Raw genomic sequence first — 21,415 nt, 5'->3', positions numbered from 1 at the left:
AGCCAGCCGTGTTAAAAAATTACCATCTTTCTTAGCTGGTACACAGATATTTTCGACATTATATAGCCCCACACCCCTTGAACGTGGAGCGGTCCATTATTGGTAGGCCAAGTGACGCTTAAAATTAAACACGGAAGTAAGGTTATTTATCGCCAATTGAGCAACCTTACTGTGTGTATTTACGGTATAGTATACTTTTTTTTTCAATTCTTTACATTTATCATTATTTTTTTTCATTTGAATTCCACGATATCTAAAAATGCACAAAAGGTAAACACCACTTTTTAACAGCAAGGAGTTGTTTAGGCCAACATGTACCGGGTACTAGGGTAGGCTTACTAGTATGCTCCACTGTAGATCTCCTAGGTATCAACAACACAGAGTCCGTTTAAAACAAGGGGTCCTGCGGACTTTCTGTTTTTGAAATCACGAGTCTCTGACTCTAAAATGTGGAGTCACCCTGGATCAGGGGTGATCCAGGATTATTTGTAGGGGGGGGAGGGGCGGAACAACTGGCTTCTGATGCGAAGCCGACTATCGCCCCCTTGTTGCGGGGTTCGGGGCCTGCTGAATGACCCTGATTTTTTTTTTTTTTTTGGTGTGTGTGTGTGTGTGTGTGTGTGTGTGTGTGTTTTGGAGAGCAAATAGTGCCATTTTCTACGGTTTACAACGGTAACCATAATTTTGTTAATCAGAATTCTAATTTCAAGAGGGGAATATTGGTGCGATATAGGCCTATACGTATTTTTTAGAAACCGCCACTGCGTTACCGATACGTACGTTACCGAATTGCATGTAGATTGTTAATTGTTGTTGTTTATGTTGTTTGCTCTCCGTCGGCACAATTATGTGAGTGCATTCGGCGTCATGCATGCGGGCACGTACTGTATGTTTCTACGTTGTCCATTCCTCTTTGCTACATTGCCATGCCGAGTCTGATATCCATCGATACATACGTTACCTATGGTTTTAATAATTGTAAGCTGCCTCCAACTTCTTGTGACCCAACACCTAATTTTGTTAACAATATATGTAACAAAGAGAAATAAATATGTATTGTAAAAACCTACGTGAGCGCATGTATGACGTCTCACGCTCTCACATAGTTGCACCGACGGACAACTATAGGCCTATAACAATGTAATCAACAACAACAACAATCTACACACATACGTTACCGAAACATACGTTACCAAATTGCATGTAGATATCTGATTGTTGTTGCTGTGTACGTTGTTTGTTGTCCGTCGGCGCAACTATGTGAGTGCGTGAGACGTTATAAATGCGCGCACGTATGTTTCTACAATGCACATTCCTCTTTGTTACGTTGTCATAGCGAGTTTGATATCATCGATAAGTTATAATACTGATGCATTTATGAAGATCTACTGTAAAGATGTAATTAACCATCAATTACCTGTATATATGCCATTTAATTGTTATACTTGTGGTTGTTTCACTATGAAAAAAAGATATCGTTACAAGGTGCGTGACACATCTGCCCCTGGTAAGTAAATCAGTTGTAGATAACGGCGCCTAGAGTGGGTGACGTGTTCAATAACTAAACTAGTTTCTGGATAGTCGTAGTTTTAAAGCTGATAACCTTTAACCCGAATTCATCAATTTGTCTAATTGTGCACTCATCTTTTTTTAAACACATCTACTTTGGTTTTAGTTAGGGTGTGGGGAAACGCCTTGGCGATAAAGTAAAAATCGTGAAATATCAAAGAAAATTTATTTGGCTATGCATATAGGTCAAACGGGCAATGTATGCGTTAATCTAGTCTTCTAAGTAAATGTGTTAGCCCAAAGAGGTATATCTGTTGTACCTCGTTGGTTAGACCAGGGAATTATATCGGATATAATTCCCTGGTTAGACCGAGTGTTTCTCAGCGCAACCAGCACAACTACCACAATCCCCGAGGTTTATTTCTGCCGCAGACTTAATTTTGAAAGATTCGATTCGAGATTCATTGTCCCTAGATAGTAAATGACTACTGGTCTTCAAATTTGCTCAAATATATTTATAATGTAAAAGTAAGCGCAATCTCCACACAGCAAAAGAAACATGTCCCTTGTAGATATTTTTTTTTCAAAATGTTATTCTAAAATTCGGCAAAAATGCTGAAATCGTTTCACCTGAGATTTGTGCCGGCGGCGGGCAGGAGCACGTTCGTACGTCTCAGAGACGCACTGCCCTTTTTTCCGAACCAGGAAGCAAGTGGCACGCAGATGAGACTCCTGCTCTAATAATGAATAATCGTTTGTTCCTTGACTTGTACATTTTAATCGACGCGGTGTCATAAGGGTTTTTTCCACCCCGCATCACGCGCCCAGACCCTGAGTTTTGACCAGGACACCGCCTGGAAATTAAGATAGATAGTTGAAGTCATCATTTCTGTGTCCTCTGTGCTATGGATTATTGACTATACTGGCTTATCTCAAAGACATAGGACACCTTCCTCGGCGTAGAAAGATAGTCAGGACGAAGCGTGTGCATTTAGATGACGTCATGCTACGATGGTATTACCAATTGATTCTACACGCGATTTTTCTTTCGCTTCTCTCGTTAAATCCCCCTTTTTTTTTTGGGGGGGGGGGTGGTGGTAGATGTCACCTATACGAAGTAAGGCCACACTTTTTTAATTTTATGGATGACATCCTGCGCGCGCATGGATTTTCGCCCGTTCTCCAAAAAAAAACAAAAAAAAAAAAAAGCCCCCCCCCAGCCCCCAACGAAGTCGGTTGTCGCAAACGTTGTTATTGAATTTGCAAGGAAATGAGCTTTCTGCGCATGCGTATTTTCGCAACGTGGAAATGCGGCCACTTTGCTGTCAAATTCATCTCTAGGATTACTTTCAAATTACACAACAATAAAAGTCATAAAGAGAACAGGCGCCATCGTTTTGGATTGGTATGCCGTTGATATTGGGCATGGAGATATCACCTTTTTACAATTGTGCGAAAGGCTGGCGGCGGCCGAAACATTTCTGTGACATTCTGTTTAAAGCAGCACATTAATACCAGGTTTTCTGTAGCGAAAAAAGGGTCGACAAGGGGCGTCGAGGTATTTGGTGGACTGAAGGTCGGACAGGCCACCTGACAGTTTAGCTGCTTCGTGTGAGTTGAAGTTGACAAAATGGCATCGTCTGAAATGACCTTTAATAGATTTGGTAGTATTAAGCATATCTTTGCATCATTTTTTAAACATTTCTGTGAAGTGTTCAAAATGTTTTAATATTCTGAGAATACAAATAAAGACACACTGTTTGATTGATATTTGTTTTATTGATTGCTATACCAAATAAATGCATGAAATAACCTTAAATAGATTTGGTAATATGAAGTATATCAATTCATGACTTTTTTTTAACATTTCTACGAAGTATTCACAGTGCTTTAATATTTTGAGAGCATGGATAAAGACATATTGTTAGTTTGATACGTGTTTCTGTGGTTAAATTTGTGTTTCCAGCTGTGTACTGACAGCATTCCTTTACTTAAGCAGTTTTTTTTTTTTTTTGGACTGTTTTTTTTTTTCGCCCTCTCGCACCGATTTTGGGGTACCCAGAGGATGTCATCCATAAAAATAAAAAAGTGTGGCCTAATGAGAAGCGGACACGGTTCCTAGTGGACTTCTATTCCTGTTACGGAGGGTACTCCTGTTACACGAATTCAATTATGATGCACCGATATTTGAAACAAATCTCTCCATTTTCAATCTTTTGCGCTGTGCTGCCGTTTAACAAAGCGTTGTTTATACAAGGTTAGATTTTCTCAGAAAAGCGTAAAGATAATTTAAATCCAGGACAATTTCATGATTATTTTTTTGCTATCTTGAAGACAGTATTTCCACGATTCCACGTTTTGTCGTGGTGTTATGAGTACTTCTACTGTTTAAAGTGTTTTTATCGAAAGCTGAAAAGAAAGAAGGCAGCGATTTATTATTATTATTAATCATTGATTGATAATTGATCCGAATCACACCAAAAACTATTCATCTCTTCCTTGGCCCACTTCTGACAGTTCCTGAGAATTTCATCAAAATCGGCCCATAACTTTTTGAGTTATGTTGATGACAGACAGACAGACAGACAGACAGACAAACAGGGGTGAAAACATAACCTTCTTGGCGGAGGTAATTAAAAAATTAACACACTTAATGTATGCTTTATTTTTATTACATTTACTAACTTCAAAGGCGCATATATAACTAAGCCGTTAAGGGCAGAATAAGCAGGTGTTGACAAAGGGAAAAAATCCCGAATGTTGACACAGTTTGGCTTTCTGGACAATGAATTGTTTCAGCCGATAATGTTTCTTTATGTTTCAGGACAAAACTAGCTTAGGCTAACATTACAATGTAAGTCCGCCTCCGTGTTTTTGAAAATATATCTAGATTTTTATAGATATGTCCACATTCAGATTCACCACAGGTGTAAAAATGCTAATCTAATCTAAAGGCGCACTAACAGTGTTTAACAGCACCATTGAAATCAGATTTATTAACTGATGATAAAACACGAAATCCCGGTTAATAACACAACTGCGCCTCTGAATAATGACTTGTCTTTTTCAGAATCGTATTCCTCGTCCTTAGGTGTCTATAACAAACAAAAAAGGTCATTCATTTATCCACCTTCCTTCTTCTTGCTCTCGTCAATTATCAAAGCGGCCGACTGTGGACCGTCCAGTAACCCTGCGTACGTAATGACAGCAGCAACGGGCATGCCGGGAACGTTGAAAATGTCACGTGCACCCACGCCTCCCACGGAGAACGGAACGCGGTCCAGTTTAACCTGGAACACGTCATGTAGTCCAGAGACAGCGTTGATACCCGGTACCCTGTTAAGGGCCCGACTGAGTCCGCCGCCCTCTTGAAAGTTCGGCTTCCACCCCTTAAACCACGAAGTGTCCGGTTTTTCGCCCTGAGTGCCGATGTTGTTCATCCCTTTAACAGGCATGCAGCTTGCACACTTATAACGAGATGGAGATCCTTTCTTCCAAGTCACATCATACGAAACCCACTTGTTGTAGAGATATCTCGAAGTCGCGGTTACGCCTGCCATAACAAAACCGTCCACGAATTTACCACCGGTTAACTCACTCACGGTTCCACCGGCGACCGCCTGACTTGCCACCCTTTGTATGTTCCAAGTGCTCCCGAAGTAGCCGCCCACGCCTCCAAATATTGCGCCCCCGACCACTCCTTGCAGGCCGCCTTTTACGTTCCCCGTGCTTACCACTCCTCCTACGAAGCCAGATGCCGCTCCCGCGAGAACACCACTGGCCACGGCGGCTGCGGTCCCGGTCAACGCTGTATTAGCCGCAATAAAGGCAGCAGCGTACGGCGTCGCAGCACCAAATGTTAAGGCGGATACAGCAACTGCTACTATGGGACGCCAGTACTTCTTAACAAACTTTTTAACTGATCTAAAGATCTTTTTGAAAAAGAAACCACTTGGATCCTTGTACTTGAGGGGGTTGTTGCGCGCGTATGTGTACCTGTTGAAGGACTGGGTGTCGTAAGGGTCCTGAATATGAGGGTCAGGGCTTAAGAAACGCCCAACATCTGGGTCATAGACACGCCCGTTCATGTGAATAAGTCCCAGTTCGTCAACGTGCTCGTGACCCGTGTATCCTCGCTGGGTAGTGGTAGGACGCACCGACTGACGTTGTCTCCAGTCTCCCGCTCGCCGTTTCCCAAAAGCGTTGTAGCTGAGACGTTCTAACACCGACCCGGAAGGACTCGTCAGTGTATCTATGGAGCCCATATAGTCACTGTGAACAAAGGAGGTGGTGTTGGTTTCCCCAGTTTTAAATTTCTTCGTGGACTTTATGGCCAATAATCTCCCCATTGGGCCGTAAACGAAAACATCAGCCTTGCTGCCTTTCGAATCGGTATGGTGCTCGTAAAGCTTTCCAAAATAGACAACTCTATCACCGGCGTGGTTGATCTTGAGGTATCTGCTTCTGTCTGGACCGTATTTAAACACAACCTGGCCAGAGGCTGTGTTAAAAGAAGTTGGTTTGTTGTACGAAGTCCACCGGATGTGAATCCCGTCCTTCCTGATAACGTTGCCGTTTTGATCGTATTGATAGGTGTGGTTTCCCGCCCTGATGACAGCGTTCGGCCTTGAGGGGTCATACTGAAAGTGGTTAAGTCCCAACTCGTCATTAGAAAGTATATTTCCCGACTCGTCGTACTGCCAGTTTTGGGAGAAGCCATAGCTGTTGCCAGGATCACGAACAGAAGATCGAGTAAGACGATCAAGGGAGTCGTACGAAAATGTCTCAGATTTTGTAGTGCCTTGGGATAAGTCACTTCTGCTGACTAAATTATCATTCTCATCAAATACATACTGGCTGTGTCTTATCTTCTGCGCTTGTCTGTTTCGTGAAAGGATTTCTGTCAAACGGTTTCCAGAGTCATATGAATACTTTGTCTGTACGCCATTTCCATGAATTTCATCCAGTATTCTACCGGCGGCATCATAGTTTACAGCCTTCCATATCATCCCTGTGGTATCAGCTGAAGAGCAAGAAGCCTCCTTAACCTTGGAAAGCAAGCCAACTGAATTATAGCAACGGTAAACCTTGGCTCCGTTTGGATATGTCTGGCTATTGACACGGCTGGCTGCATCGTATGTGGTACGCATTGTTAGCGTTGTTCCATTCAAAACTGTCGACACGGAAACTTCCCTACCATACCCGTCGTAATCCCATTCCTGGTGAAATCCTTCCGGTCCGTCAATTTGGCCTGGCTTCCCGATTCCTTTCTCCTTTGTGTCATAGGACCATGTCGTCACGCCCTCTGGCTCGGTCCTCTTAACCAGTCTTCCCAGTAAATCATACTCCTCTTGTAGGACATTGCCGTTAGCATCCTTCTGCCAGATCAGTTCTCCAAATGCATTGTGGCGGTATTCCCAGGAGCCCATATTTGGGTCGGACATGGATGTTTTGTAGCCTAAAATGTCGTAACCCATTTCGATGGAATAGTTATTGGGGTCTACTGTCTGCACTAATCTGTCCAGAGGATCGTAGCGGTGCTTGACCATCCCTCCTAAGTTGTCAGTCACTTGTACAACCCGGCCCAGGATATCGGTTTTCTTACTCGATGCATGTCCCAGAGGATCTATGGTTTTAGTTACAAGAGCATCATATTCATACCGCGTTATTGCTGTCTTATCACCCGCTGGCTCTTCCTTTTCGATAACCCTGTCTAACAGATCATACTTATATACTGACCACTTTGGGGAAGAAACAGAGAAGTAAGGAAAAGATTCCCTGTACAAGTTTCCATCGGAGGCATACTCTACAGCGTCATAAATCATGGTACCGTTAAAACCTTGACTCTCCTTGCGGATTTCTCTGTCAAAGGCATCGAATATTTTAGTTTCAGGAGCATGGCCGCTGACTTGTTTGGTAACTTTATAGGCTGCGTTCACGGGAGATGATGCCCACAAATACTGCCAGGTCGTAGATGTGCCATCAGCACGGTTTTCACGTACTTTTCTTCCAAGTGAGTCATATTCCCAGCTGGTGATGAGACCGTTTGCACCAACCAGTCGTTCCAGATTACCAAAAGCATCGTACACATAGGTTTCATTGTGGCCCATAGCATTGATTGTGGCAACAGGGAAGATACCAGTGCTCTGGTACATCTTCCTCGTTGTCCTTTTCTGTTGCGGGGACTCGGCGGCAGTCTCAGACTGCGCAATCTGGTTGCCATATTTATCATATGTATACTCAGTCATAAGCTCTAATGCATGGTCAGGTTCCCTTCTTATTCTGATAAGCTGTCCTCTGTTTTGGTCATACTCGAATTTCGTCCTTCTGGTCATGTCACAGTAACTTGGTGTTGAGTGGGTGACGGAGGACTCCATCAACTGACCAATTAACCAATGTGCCGCATTATTATTGTAGGCATTTTCTGTCTTTTGTTCGAAAACATCTCCGTCTCCAGATATTGTTCTTAATATTGAACGGATGTTACCAAAAGCATCTGCATTCTCGTATCTCGTTGCGTCCGTTGATACCAACTTCAAGTTTAAGTCCCAGTTTTCTGTGGTCTGCGTCCAGGGGAAGACGCCCAGTCTTGCAGGGGAACCAGAGGACAATATGGTGACATTATTTGAATACGTGGCTAACTTCACTTTCCGTACGTCACCGCTGCTAACAGCTATATCTAAACGGGAAGATTTCAGCATGCCAGTGAGAGGGAAGGATTGTTCATATTCGTTATACTGTATCTTGCTGTTGGTATTTGTTTCTTCTATCCAGCGGTAGCCAAGGCTGCCTCTTCCACTGAGGTCAACTTTGTAGCCGCCATATTTGTACGTGGTGACGTTCTTGGCCTCTCCACCAATTCCATCATCTCTGAGAACTCTTCTAACTATAGGACGGGACAAAACAACGTCTTGTTGGGGATAGACGGCATCAGAGTCTCTCTTATAGGCCCCATCCATTAAAGCCTTCCCTAGTGGAGAATATTCTATCTTTATTTTGTTGTTCAAAGAGTCTTGAATGCCGTGCACAGCGGGGAGCATATTTTTATTTACGGACGTATAAACGCCATGGTTGGCAAAACCAACTATATCTGGAAGACCGTCCCCATTTATATCTACGACTCGTCTCGGGTGGTCTGCAGTTGTCCAACCACCGGCAGTTTTTCCATAAGCCGATATCCAAAGTCTTTTCTGAGCAAAACTGGCGCCTGTGTTCTCAGATACATATATCCCATTGCTGGCGAACCCTACGATGTCCAAAAGACCGTCCCCTGTAACATCTCTTAGAAACCGAGGGTGATCGGTTACTGACCAACCTCCGGCGGACACGCCGTAATCGGCAATCCATTTGCGAGAGGTTGTAAAATACTTTCCAGTGCTGAAGGAAACGTAAACGCCATCGCTAGCCATACCGATGATATCAGCCAACCCGTCACCATTGATGTCTTCTACAAAGAGTGGATGCTGCTGGGTTCTCCATCCGCCTGCTGTGTACCCATACTGTCCTATCCATTTCTGCGCAGGACCAAAGGATGATCCTAGATTAAGTGCAACGTAAACTCCATCGGCTGCAAAGCCGACAACATCTAGAAGCTTGTCTCCGTTCACATCTCGAAGAAATCGTGGGTGATTTTCAACTCTCCATCCTCCTGCGGTGTAACCAAACTGATTTGACCAAAGCTTTGGACTATCAAAATTATCTCCTTGGCTCAATGAAACGTAGACCCCATCGTTGGCAAATCCGACAATGTCCGCTCGCCCATCATTGTTGATGTCCATGACAAATCTTGGGTGGTTAGAAACCCTCCAGCCCCTTGAATACCCAAAGGCACTTGTCATGTGTCTAGAACTTTTAAGTCCTTTACCAGTGTTAAATGACACATATACACCACCGTTTGCAAAACCAACTACATCTAGCAAACCGTCACCATCAACATCCGCCAGATGTCTTGGGTGGTTCTCTACCCGCCAACCAGAGGTGTAACCGAACTCTTGTGACCAATACGTAGGAGTTTTAAAGCCTCCATTGCCATCGTTCAGTGAGACGAAGACCCCGTAGTTTGGAAACCCAACTATGTCAGCAAACCCGTCGCCGTCCATGTCTCGAATGAAACGGGGATGTTTGCTTGTTTCCCAACCGTAATTTTTGCCGTATTTGTACAGTTTATGGGTACTCCTTTCAAAGGTATAGTCAAGGTTCAAGGTATTGCCATAATTGAACGATAGAGGCTTCAAACATTTGTCTTGGCTATCGCACATGTGCAACGCGGTAAGAACAGACTGTTTCGATCCGCCATAACCGGTCGGATGATATGTATATTTATAAGACCGTATGAGATTGTTCTGGTTGAAAACTTTGATCACCTTTAAGCGTTTGGTGAGTGAAAATAAAATATTTCCTTGAAGGTAAGCGGTGGTTTTATCTGGTCGTAGTTCGTACTGGAACTCAACAACGGAAGTGCCGTATCTGATGTGGTGGAGAACTCCTGCCTCGGTCTCGGGTTGAGAGTATGTTATGTCCACTCCATTGCCAAATCTATCTTCAATTCTGCTGATCGACCATTTATGAACACACTGCTGCCCATTGCCGATCAATTTAGAGCCGAAGGACGATCCAAAAGTCAGTTTCCGTCCATCTTTGGTGTGGACGATGAATTTGTCGGGACCCAACCCGTGATGTCCTTTTGCTACAACTTTACTGTAACTGTCCACCTCCGTCCTGTATTCAGAGTCAGTTAAACCATATGTCCCTGACACAAGTACAAGTCGCTGACCGTCCAAGCAGAAACGATCCGTCAGATCGTTTTGGATGCCACGAATTTCACCATCTTGAGCAATCGTCAGCCCACATCTGGCAATGGCGGTGTCCAAAGACAAGCCCCACCCAATACCAAGAGGACCGTTGCCAGCGCCGCTACTGTAGGTCATAGCTAGATCTGGTTGGATGTTATTGGGTCCTGGCGGCAAATCTAACGGGATTTTGTAGTGGACCTCGCCTTTATCAACATTCAACTCTCCCTCAAGATTCCCAACGAGATATTCGGCTCCTCCACCAGAGGAGAACACCAGCAGCGAAAGCAGGGCAGTGATTCTGTTTGCCATGGTTGCTGGTTGAGGTGGATCTAGAAGAACAGAAAATAAGATTATTGTACATATGTCTCCGTTAGGTTTTTTGACAAACAAAATACAAACTAAATCACTTAGATCGATAAATCGATTAAAAATAATTTATTGTGTGATTAAGGAGTTTTAATAACCGCATTTTCTTCTTAAAACAGAATTTGCTTTCTATAACATGGGATGCAAGTGGATGATTCTGAAACATGAATAGTTTTTTTTTCTCAAGTGTTATAATGATGTGAAAATGTTACATATTGTAACATATTTTCTCTTAGCATTTTCCTCATTACTGTACAGACTGTTTAATTTTTTTACCTTTATATTTATCTTTTTAATCATCTAATAATGTGTCATTTAGATATGCTTGTTTGTAGCAGTAACTTTAAGCACGTTTCAATATTAGAACGGTCTCGATTTATCCAGAAAGAAGTTCATAAATAAATAAATAAATAAATAAATAAATAAATAAATAAATAAATAAATACGGTCATCATTTATCATTAGATATAAGCTGGCTAAAGAGCGACACAGACTAAAGAGGGATTAGAAGATCTTAGCCTGAGCGGTAGAATACCTGGTAAAAGTGCCCGAGGCAGACATCGAAAGTCCCTTCTTGACAATTTTGAATTACCAACAAGACACCTTTGGTCATGGGCGAGAAATAGAACCCTTTGGCAGAATATTATCGTTCGTCAAACACCGAATCGGTGATGGCACATGAAGAAGAAGAATAAGCTGGCTAAAGAGCGACACAGACCCCAATCTTCAGGTAAATTAGATTTTTTTGGACCTATCTTTTTTCCAAATGGAAAAAAATGCACTGGGTACTGATTTGGTGACTGTGAAAAAAGTTACCAATGACCTCTGAAACGATGCTGATGCGTCTAGCCTAAAAATTTGCCAGCAATGTTGATTTGAAATTTCTTCCTTTTTTATAATTTCCCCAATTATCCGAATAATAATATTATATTTGTTTTGAGTCTAAAATCCAAATTTGTTCAGTAGACTTTACAATACAAGTTGAAAAAAGTATTTTAAAAATGCTAATAAAAGAAAATTTATTTTAAAAAATTTAAAAAAGAGACGTTTAAATTAAACCGCTATGCCCGTTATACATCATATGTTGAATTGCTGCTCGTAAGCCAGCTGATTTGTCTTATAAATTAACAATAAATATGGCGGCGACACGGAATATTTAAAGGGGGAGGGCATAAATTTTGCCCAACCCTACTAATGGCACAGGACCAATCACAGGCAATAATACAAAATAATACGTGTGTCAACAATGTTTTAGTTCAGTAAACATAACCACGCACGAAGAGATATATTTATGTACATTTCAATGCTTTTACATGGCATACTGCATGCATTTAATTCTACCAGTGATTAATCTGTTACAGTCTGTTTACTTCAATGTAACCTAATGCGGAAAGCGCTTCCCTTTGCATATGCACATAACATGTGGCATAAACGGAAGCCTAAAACGCGTACACCTGTTGATGATAAATTTCGATATTTAAATTATTTTATTAAAAAAACAGCAACATTTATGGATCACATTTGAATAACTTCAATGATCACTTATAAACATCGTTCAGATATCAGTAACGTGTCAATGAAAACAAATTTGGCACATCCTGGGAAAGGGGGGGAGCACTTGCCTTTGAGCCCTCCTCCTTCTCCCGTATCTTCTTATTCTCTGTAAAAAGTATATTAAACACTGCAAGACTACACCAAGCGATTTCTACATCCCCGTGCTCTGTATGTTGTGGTAAAATTGCCCTTAACTACCCCAGTATATTTGATATACATGCAAACGACTCTCTCTCTCCCTCTGTCTCTCTCCCCTCCCCTCCCCCTCCTCCAAAATACTACATCCGACATAGACACTTATAATGAACCAAGAGCACTTCGGCGACATTGATTCTGTCATTTCTCATGTCTCATGCGCAAGACATATACAAAAAATGAGCGACATTATGAACAAAATATGAGATAAAACAGATGAGACACAGTTTCAAAATCCAAGCTTTATAAGTAAAATCCCGCCATAATAAATCACTGAAATTCCGTGCACTAAAATAAGGCTGAATTACCCATACACTTTATTGCTGGACTGCCCAGTTATGTCCAAGTCTCGCGATGCCTTTTAACTCACCTTTGATAATACTGATCGATCCTCGGCAGCACGTTCACCACGTCAACCAGTCACTGTTGCACGTTCTCTTTCCGAAAATATGTCCCAGCGCTCTCTTAACGGCCACTAAAAGGGTCTAAGTTAAAGTTCACTTGTCAGCGTCTCGCACACACTGGGATGCTATTGTGTAAACAGGACATTATATTAAAATCCCTCTATTAACATCCGGGTAGGGAAATCCCATCTGACAGTGCGCCGCTTAATAAATTATGGGAGCGACGCTGGAAATACGAGGAAGTGGGGCGGGCGGTGATTCACGCACAACAGTCCTTCGTGTGTTTGTGATTCATTTCCTGGCTTTATTGAGAGATTTTTTTGTCTGTGGCCGGTGTCACGCGAAGAAACCGTCGTCGTGAATAAACCGTTCTGGCGGATTATTCACGCGGGGTAGCAGTCTGTTGACTTACAGTATGTAGCTGCACATGCATTTCCATCATTTCCCCGTAGAGAAAGTTGTAGTATTATCAAACACATAATTTATTTTTAATGAAAATGACTGAACTCTGAATTGAAAGAACATTGTAGAGTGAAAAGATTTATACTACGAGTCTTAGATCTGCCACGTTTTTTACACAGAGCAAAACAGTTCAGTCACGATCAAAAGCTCACTTCCAACATTCCCCCGTATACTGTAGTAATAAGATTATCAAATACATACTCTCTCATGACGAAAACCACAAAATTATGAATTGGAAAATCATAGTTCAGTGCTTGGACCTTAGGTCCAAGTTCAGTGCAAACATAGCGCCTACTTAGGACGACATCGTCATACTGGAAGTAACTTCTTTCAATCTACCCTCAATGCGCATGTGCAGAACGGTTTCGTCACGGCACGGGTCTATCACGCCACACCGGCATAGCCCAGGTGAAACGAAATAAACATTTTCCCGGATATGATAATGAAATAAATGACCTTCAAGTGGATTAACCCCAGTCTGTTTCTTGTCTATATCCGTCAACACCCCTTGTATGACAACGAATAGATTTAATCGTCTTTGAGTTGATGTTGAGTAATAATATGTAATCACATTTGTTGTGCTGCACATAGTTTTTAAAAATATCAGGCGCGCTGCACTACCGGGACACTGCATATTCAGTCCGTATATTTGATTCACTGCCGTTCGAATAAGTGATTTCGTTTTCATAACTTACATGTATAGAAAATCTTTATGTCTTTGGAGTTATTTTCTAAAACTAAATTTTAAGACGTAATGAAGCAAAGGTGTATTACTGCTCCCTGTGGCAGTAACCATGGGAATGACATTGTCGTCCATACGGTGTTTGGTTTATTCTACCTGTGGTACCCTACCTTACGCCATAGGGTTATTATTATCATGCCTGACTCTCTTCTGTTAAATCAAAAGAACCAACCCCTAGCTCTCTGAGGTAAAGATCGTAGTATAGCTGAACGCAGTGCTACAGCTCGTGCCGCGGAAATTCAGGTCGGTAATCCCCCCCTTCCCCCATCATCACCTCACACTCTTCACCAGCAGTGGCGGATTAAGAGGGGGGGGGGGGGGGCAGGGGGTCCTGAAAATCCCCCCACACACTTTCAGTCTTTGATTTAAAAAAATCAATCTGATTTTCCCCCTATTGGAATTAGAATTTTGACTAGCTGATTTGTAGTTCTAAACCATACCAAATGGCTTCGTTCGAGTTCTAAAATACCCAAATATTTCTGGGCCCTTCAGAGGGCCCCGTACCCCACGCCAACGGAGGGGGGGCGGGTCGGCTTTGCATCTGTAGACTTCAGATATTCTTGGATCTGGGACCAGTGATAATATAGTAGTAAACCCCTCGTCGGCCAGAAATGCCCATAGCTAGTAAATAGCCAGAGAAATGCGTGTGGGTAACAAGTAAAAAATCTCTCTGCGACTCCAGTTGAAGGATAAGGAAGATTATAACTTGAAACTTGTGTAGGTACACGTAAACTCTTGAGGTCGTCTGCCAATGAGAGCTAACCTAAATGGCTATGAATAACCACCTGTTACAGTTGTTATGTTTTTTTGTGGGGGTGGGGTGGGGGTAGAAAGGGTACATCCAAGGCTTAGGAAGGGAATTTAACCCTGTGAACCCAGCCACTGGCTGTCTACATATGCTGGCCTATGCGGCGGTGAACAACAAAAGTTAATTTCAAAAGCTCTCGTTATCGACTACATGCAATAGAGACGGTGTCGATTTAATCTCAATCTCTTTTCTGCGAAGGTGTGTATTTAAGATAAGCGGGTTGACTTCTACGAAAAGTCCGGCAATAAATGAGGCACACCTAAAAAAAAATGCTCATCATTTATCTGTTTATACCCTCCCCCTTTCATTTAAGGTTAAAAAATAACTTCCATGGAGATAACTTGGATGATGTCATTAATTCACATTTCCACCTTTGTTGATATATAACACACAGACATTTATGTATTCTGTACGTGTAATATAAAGTAAGCACAGAATATCAAACTTTTGGAGGAAATTTTTGAATAAGTGGCGTAACTTTTAATCTCTCTCTCTCTCTCTCTCTCTCTCTCTCTCTCTTTGTATGTGTGTGTGTGTGAGTGAGTGTGCAGTGGCGGATTTAGAGGGGGTCAGGGGGGTCCTGACCCCCCCCCTGCGGTTTCTGAAAAAAATAACACTAATATTCCCCTCTCGAAATAAGAGTTTAAATTAGCTGATTTATAATTCTTAACAGGTCCAAATGACCTACAAGACACCAAAATATTTTGAGGCCTTTTAGCAGGCCCCAAACCCCACCACAAGGGCAACCCGGTAAAGTGACACGGCAAACAGTGGCGAATTTAGGGGGTGTCGGGGGGGGGGGGGGCTGACCCCCCCCTTCGATTTCTGAAAAATATCACAACAATGGTCTCCTCTTGAAATTAGAATTTTGACTAGCTGAATCATATATAGTTCTAAACCGTACCAAGTGCCACCGTTCGAACTCAAAAATACCAATATTTTTCTAGACCCTTCAGCGGACCCCAATCCACGGGGGGGGGGGGGGGGGGGGGGGGGGGGAGGTCGACTTCGCATTCGCGGATTCTCTCCCCCCTTCAAAAATCCTGGATCCGCGCCTGTCATAGTAAAAAAAGTAATCTATCTAGGAACCCTCCGTTTCGGCTTTTCAAATAAGTGCTCGTGAACATGATGAATTTTAACGTTGTTGATGATAACAATTTCACAAACTGGCGGTGCGCGGGATGAAATACATAGTGCTGTTCACGGCCTATTGATTGTTATGGCAGATACATACCTGTACAGCCCAACTGGCCCTCTCTGTGAGAAAGTAGAAAGTTTCCATTTGATCCACAACTAACCAACGAAGCGTCTGTGGCTCCGTGGTAACGTCGCCGACTTGGGCACAGGTAGACACGGATGTGTAAGCTCGAATCCTGAGATTTCCAATGTTATTTTTTGTCGCTCGAAAAATTGCGTTTGGTTACTATAAGAGGAAACTCGTACATACGGCGGGTGGGTGGGTCAGTCACGGTGTAGTCGGCAGCGTGCTTGGTTGCAAAAAAATATAAGCCATCAGCAAACCATGACAACTACAAGTCACGAGTTCAAATCCCAGATGACGCATGTCAGTTCACCACAAGAATCAGCTGGCCCCGAAAACGAATGCAAACTCTCGTGTGTCCGAGCAAATTACCTTTTGCTTAAAAATCCCGAATAGTTTAGAATTGGCGATCGATTTTGACAACGCCTTATTGCGCGTCATTATCATAAAGTCAATTAAATTTCTTTTCTCTTTAAAACGATAGTTAGGCGGGGATGGTCATAAATCTCTATCCTTTACCAACTACGCAACAGATCAAAATTGAATTGAGTCAATACCTTACCCGGCATGGCGTCATGCATGTCATACAGCTCTTTCATAAAAAAAACTGTCTGCTCGTTGGGATTATCAGTAAGAAAAGTTTTTTTCAAAAGTCATATTGCCACTATTGCTTTACCTAATCATACATTTTGTTTTTTATGCCCCACCTATGGCCTTGCTTATCAAGACTGTACACAGTATATTTGAACGCAGAGGAATCGTCTGTCATACGGTAATCGTGCATTAGGTAAACGCAAAAGGCGTTCGATAAATATACCCAAATATACCCAAAGGATGTATTAATGTACGACAGAAATACTTTTATTTACGGTAATTAATCGTTAGAGACACGTCATATGCGTTACTAGTTCGTCAGTATTACGTTGCGTATACGCTATCCGTACACTGCACATATAAAAACACCGCATTAGAAGTGTAGATGATAGGTATGTTTAACGTCAGTTAAGCTTATTCGCTGCATGCCTAGCGTATCCAAAACGCATGGGTAACGCACGACTCAAACGTGTGCATACGCTGAAAATATGTGAACATGCTCAAAAATCTTTTCCTTCTTCTACGTAAGTAAGCGTATACCAACGTTTGCATGCGTATGCAAAACGTATACGGCATAACAAATAACGAACCTACTGCCTTTGTTTGAGTATTTCCTACGTTAGTGCAATGCGCTATAGTGTGACAATGCCAATTTTTTTGTCCGTTTTGGTAACGTTTAAGTTGTGATATTGACGTTTATACGAATTACAGTTCATTTTTGGCTTTAGCAACAATTTAATGTAGTTCTTTTTTGAGCTAAATCATAGTAATAGTTAGTGGACCACCAACTAGATCGGTGTTGTAAAAGAGCCACCTTCCCATCCTTTCCAACTGGTAAAGCTATGATGATAATGTGAAATGGTAGTACATTTATACCACAGATTACAAAGCGATGGGATAAGTTTTCCAACGCCAATCAAGCGTTAGCCGTACGTTAAACACGTTAATCGATCGTTACAGATACATTCAATACGTTACTAATTCGCGACCTCGGCGTTATTTATGGCTAAGCAAGGGCCAGGCTACATCGGTCACCGTATGGGAAACGTACTTTTTTACGTAATTCAACCGTATGCCTGGCGTATCCCTAAGACCCTAACGTAAGGGTAACGCTCGTATACGCTGAAACATTTTGAACATTCTCAAACGTATTCTTATATATTACGCGGAACGTATACGAACGAAGCCCTTGCGTTTGTCTGCGGATATGTAAATTTCCTGATACGTTGGAGAAATACGCCTTAGTGTGACAGGGCCTTAAGGCAATGCAACACCTAACGCATAGTGTATAGCACTGAGGGGTGAGAAAAGTTCCTCATACGCAGACAAATGCTAAGGGATCGTTAAAATTACGCCGTATACATCTAGCACGAACGCGAAGTTGATGTACGTTCGTATACCAGGAGGGAATAAAATGTTTTAAGCATGATCAAGATCAATTGATTTATCTTCATTTTAATACACTGGAAACATGGTAATTTCACACGCTCAAAGTTGTACGTATAATTGATGTCACATGCAATATTCATGCGTACATCTTAACGCTAGGTGTGGCAGAACCATTTCTCGGAAACTTGTTCATTGCACATTTGGCTACACATGGCGTATGCTGATGTTTTATCATGCCAGTGGTAACAGTGCATTCCCTTACTTTTTTGTTATTGTTTTACTGCACCTTGTGTCACGAATGACAGTTTGATATTTCTTGGAATGTTGTTTCTTGGAATGTGAGAGTTCATATAATTTGTAGATTGCATTATGGAAGGAATAAATTGTGCACACAACGATCTTTTATTAAAAGCAAGATGAAAACCTGACAAGTCATGCATCATAGACAAACTACGAAATTGGAAGCCTATTAGCTATTGAACTAATAAAAACAATATCAAAAAACATATATAATGTTAGTAGTTTGAAAGACGGCTAGGTACCGTACGTAACGAACTTAAGTGACAGCCGACTCAGTAGTCAACGGCTATGCCTGACTAGCGGGAAATAATAAGACTCAATTTGATAACCCAGACTCAAAATGGAAGACATACAGGGTGCCCCCCCCCCCATAAAAAACATAAAAAATCATTTTCTGTGGGGGTATCTCTATGATAATGTGTACCTCCAATGCTGAGGAGGCCATTTCGAGCATATTTTGAAAAGAACATAATTTAATGCAAAGCCGAGATAACTGAAACTTCTGGGAATGATCATGCACGCACTGAAGTTTATGTCCAGCAAATTTCTTCAAATTTGATTGACCTTGGTAGGTTTTTAATTATTTTTTTGTTTTCGGTTTTTTTCAAAGGAGCAATCTCAACAGAGGATGACCGACGAAAAATTCAAGGGAGGCGCTACAGCAGGACCATCGGGTATTTATAAACCCCCAGCAGATGGCGCCGCAGATTACACCTTGGTTGACACTCAAGAGGATCTAGAGTCTGCACTTAAAATACTGAGAAGTGTGCGTAAAGAAGGCCCAAATCTAGCTGTCGATGGCGAAGGCGATAATTATTCCAGAAAAGGGAAGCTGTCTTTAATTGCCATTGCAACAAGAGACCACGCGTTCCTGTTTGATGTCCTCAAGCTTGGAGCTATTGTTTTTGATCGCGGACTTCGCGAAATTCTGGAGGACCCAACACGCGAGAAGCTGATGTTCGACTGCCGCGAAGATTCCGATATCCTTTGGCATCAGTTCCGCGTGAAACTCGACGGTGTCCAAGACATACAGCTTTTGCAAATCATGCATAGCAAGAGAGACAACCCTGATATTTCGCCAATCAATCGAAGACGAGGCTGCGTGGCATTCTGCGAAAAGGTATTTAGTTTGATGCGTTGCCTTGAGGTTTACACCCACGATGTTACGTCCATTGAAGTAAAGAAATCTATTGGCTCAACCTTTCCACTATCAACACATCAATGGGCAATCAGACCTATCCCCAAGAACATGATCAAGTACGCATGCGTCGACGTGTGTACCTTGTTTGTCCTCTACGATAAAATGAAAATGGGCGATGAAGACATGAGACGGTTGAAGGTCGCATCAGCGCGTTACGTCGACCTAAAGCGTTCGCTAATCGCACGCCGTTATGACATTTATGAGAGAAATGGGTACTTGCCACTGAATATTATACCTCCAAAAGAAAGTGTTGGTTTGGGGACCTCGTGGTATCTGTCCAATGGTGGCCCTGAGTGTATGGGCTGTAAAAGGCGGTTTCCGCGGGAAGCATTCATTGACACGGATCTTAGAAAGGGAACACAAAAATGCAGAGTTTGCTTGAAGGTTGAAAGTTGCTGATTAGATCGTAATGTAAAATGGATTGGGTGTATAAATATTTTGTAATTTTCAGATAAAACACTGATAACACGGCAGTGTTATCAAAACCATTCTCATCTTTATGAAATTCAATTTAATCTAGAAACTCGACGTATAATTAGAAACAAAGATGAGTCAAGCCAAAAACTTTTAATTTCAAGCGACCACCAGGGCATACTGTGACGAGGAAACAGAGACCAGGAAGTAAACCAAAATTGGCGGATCCAGTTCGGAGTCATCTGTAAACGATTCAGCTTTTTGATAATGATATGTTACAATCTATTCATTTTTCGCGCTTAGGCTAAATAGGTCTTTCCAGTTAGAAGTCTGGTCGTATTGCAACCTGCATACCCTTGAAGCGTAATAATGTTGGGGGCGAGGCAAATACAGATATATTCCTAGTGCAGGGGCGGATCCAGAGAAATTTCCTGACAGTCTTCCAAATTATCTTTGTTGATTCATCCTCCATTTGTTGATTCATCCGACAGAAAAAATTAGACATCCGTCAATGTAAACTTGAAAATCTGACCGTCTTCCAGAAGACCCAGAAGACAGCCTAAATCCGCCCCTGTAGTGATAGATTTTATAATGTTGATAATGTACTCGAAGAAAACGTTTATGTATTCTAGTTAAAATATAGGCCTACTCTTCAATAAATTAATAATATTTAGCCAGTGTCCAAGTATAATCAATAGTTTACTTATGAAAGTGAAATATGATTCACTGACTCGTTGTGCGTGCCTATTCTGTATAAAAAGGGTGCTCAAAAACGTTAGATAAAGACCCTGGGGGAGTCCACAAAGACGACCGTTCTTGCCGTTGAGCCACTGCCTGTAGTTCGTGTGTGAAGAATAAAGAGCAGTGTATTAAGACGCTCCATTTGTTTTTTTTTTTCTATTACGCGGCACTTTTAGTGTAATCACACCGGTTACACATTTGAAGTATATAAGTTAATTTTTAAAAATTGGCCAATTTTCGTAAGAGTATTTTGATGTTTCCTCGTTTCTTCAACAAGTTGTAAATTTCGTTACAATACAGTTATAAATATTCACATAAGTTGGTTAACTGTGTTAAAATTTGAAACAAGGAACCTGAGTCTTTGGTTATTTAAACATTGTTAAACCAGTGTTCTGAACCGTTTTAATTTAAATCAAAATTTCAATGAAAAGCCTCTTTTGACTGCTCCGTGCTCCTCCTGGTACTGGTATCTGAGGCTCGTCAGTGTTATAATGATACATATAGAGATACATAGATATACTAGCAATCTTCCTTCTCTGTATTATTCTTATTGTTATTACTATTATTATTAAAGCATTTGTTTTGGTTGTTTAGCATTTGTTCTTTAATTGTAAATTTTGAATTTTGTGTAATTTCATCATATTCTTATATATTTTAGTCTCCACTATGTCAAGTACATGTAC

General features: G+C 41.7%; 2 protein-coding genes across 3 annotated transcripts; one reads left to right on the top strand and one right to left on the bottom strand.

Moving 5' to 3' along the window:
• The first annotated feature begins 108 nt into the window (after nucleotides 1–108).
• LOC106152423 (piRNA biogenesis protein EXD1) lies at nucleotides 109–21,319 on the top strand. Of its 2 annotated transcripts, XM_087011213.1 has the most exons (3): nucleotides 130–184; nucleotides 11,133–11,397; nucleotides 18,987–21,319. In XM_087011213.1, exon 3 carries the CDS (start codon nucleotides 19,005–19,007, stop codon nucleotides 19,974–19,976), a length of 972 nt encoding a protein of 323 aa, XP_086867339.1. In that variant the 5' UTR covers nucleotides 130–184; nucleotides 11,133–11,397; nucleotides 18,987–19,004; the 3' UTR covers nucleotides 19,977–21,319. The 2 variants fall into 2 exon arrangements, with proteins under 2 accessions (XP_013381441.2, XP_086867339.1); XM_013525987.2 differs by lacking the exon at nucleotides 11,133–11,397 and having other exon boundaries at nucleotides 109–184.
• LOC106152422 (uncharacterized) lies at nucleotides 4,166–12,973 on the bottom strand. Its single transcript, XM_013525985.2, has 2 exons — nucleotides 12,787–12,973; nucleotides 4,166–10,630 (listed from the first exon to the last, which is right to left on the bottom strand). Exon 2 carries the CDS (start codon nucleotides 10,608–10,610, stop codon nucleotides 4,632–4,634), a length of 5,979 nt encoding a protein of 1,992 aa, XP_013381439.2. The 5' UTR covers nucleotides 10,611–10,630; nucleotides 12,787–12,973; the 3' UTR covers nucleotides 4,166–4,631.
• Nucleotides 21,320–21,415: the final 96 nt, after the last annotated feature.

Source organism: Lingula anatina, chromosome 4 (genome assembly GCF_051362555.1).
Source record: "Lingula anatina isolate TDL-2025a chromosome 4, LinAna3.0, whole genome shotgun sequence".
Lineage (NCBI taxonomy): Eukaryota > Metazoa > Brachiopoda > Lingulata > Lingulida > Lingulidae > Lingula > Lingula anatina.
This window is presented reverse-complemented; position numbering and strand designations above follow the sequence as displayed.

Coding starts and splice junctions, on each gene's coding strand:
- LOC106152422 (XM_013525985.2), bottom strand. CDS start 10,610: ATGGCAAACAGAATCACTGCCCTGCTTTCGCTGCTGGTGTTCTCCTCT.
- LOC106152423 (XM_013525987.2), top strand. CDS start 19,005: ATGACCGACGAAAAATTCAAGGGAGGCGCTACAGCAGGACCATCGGGT.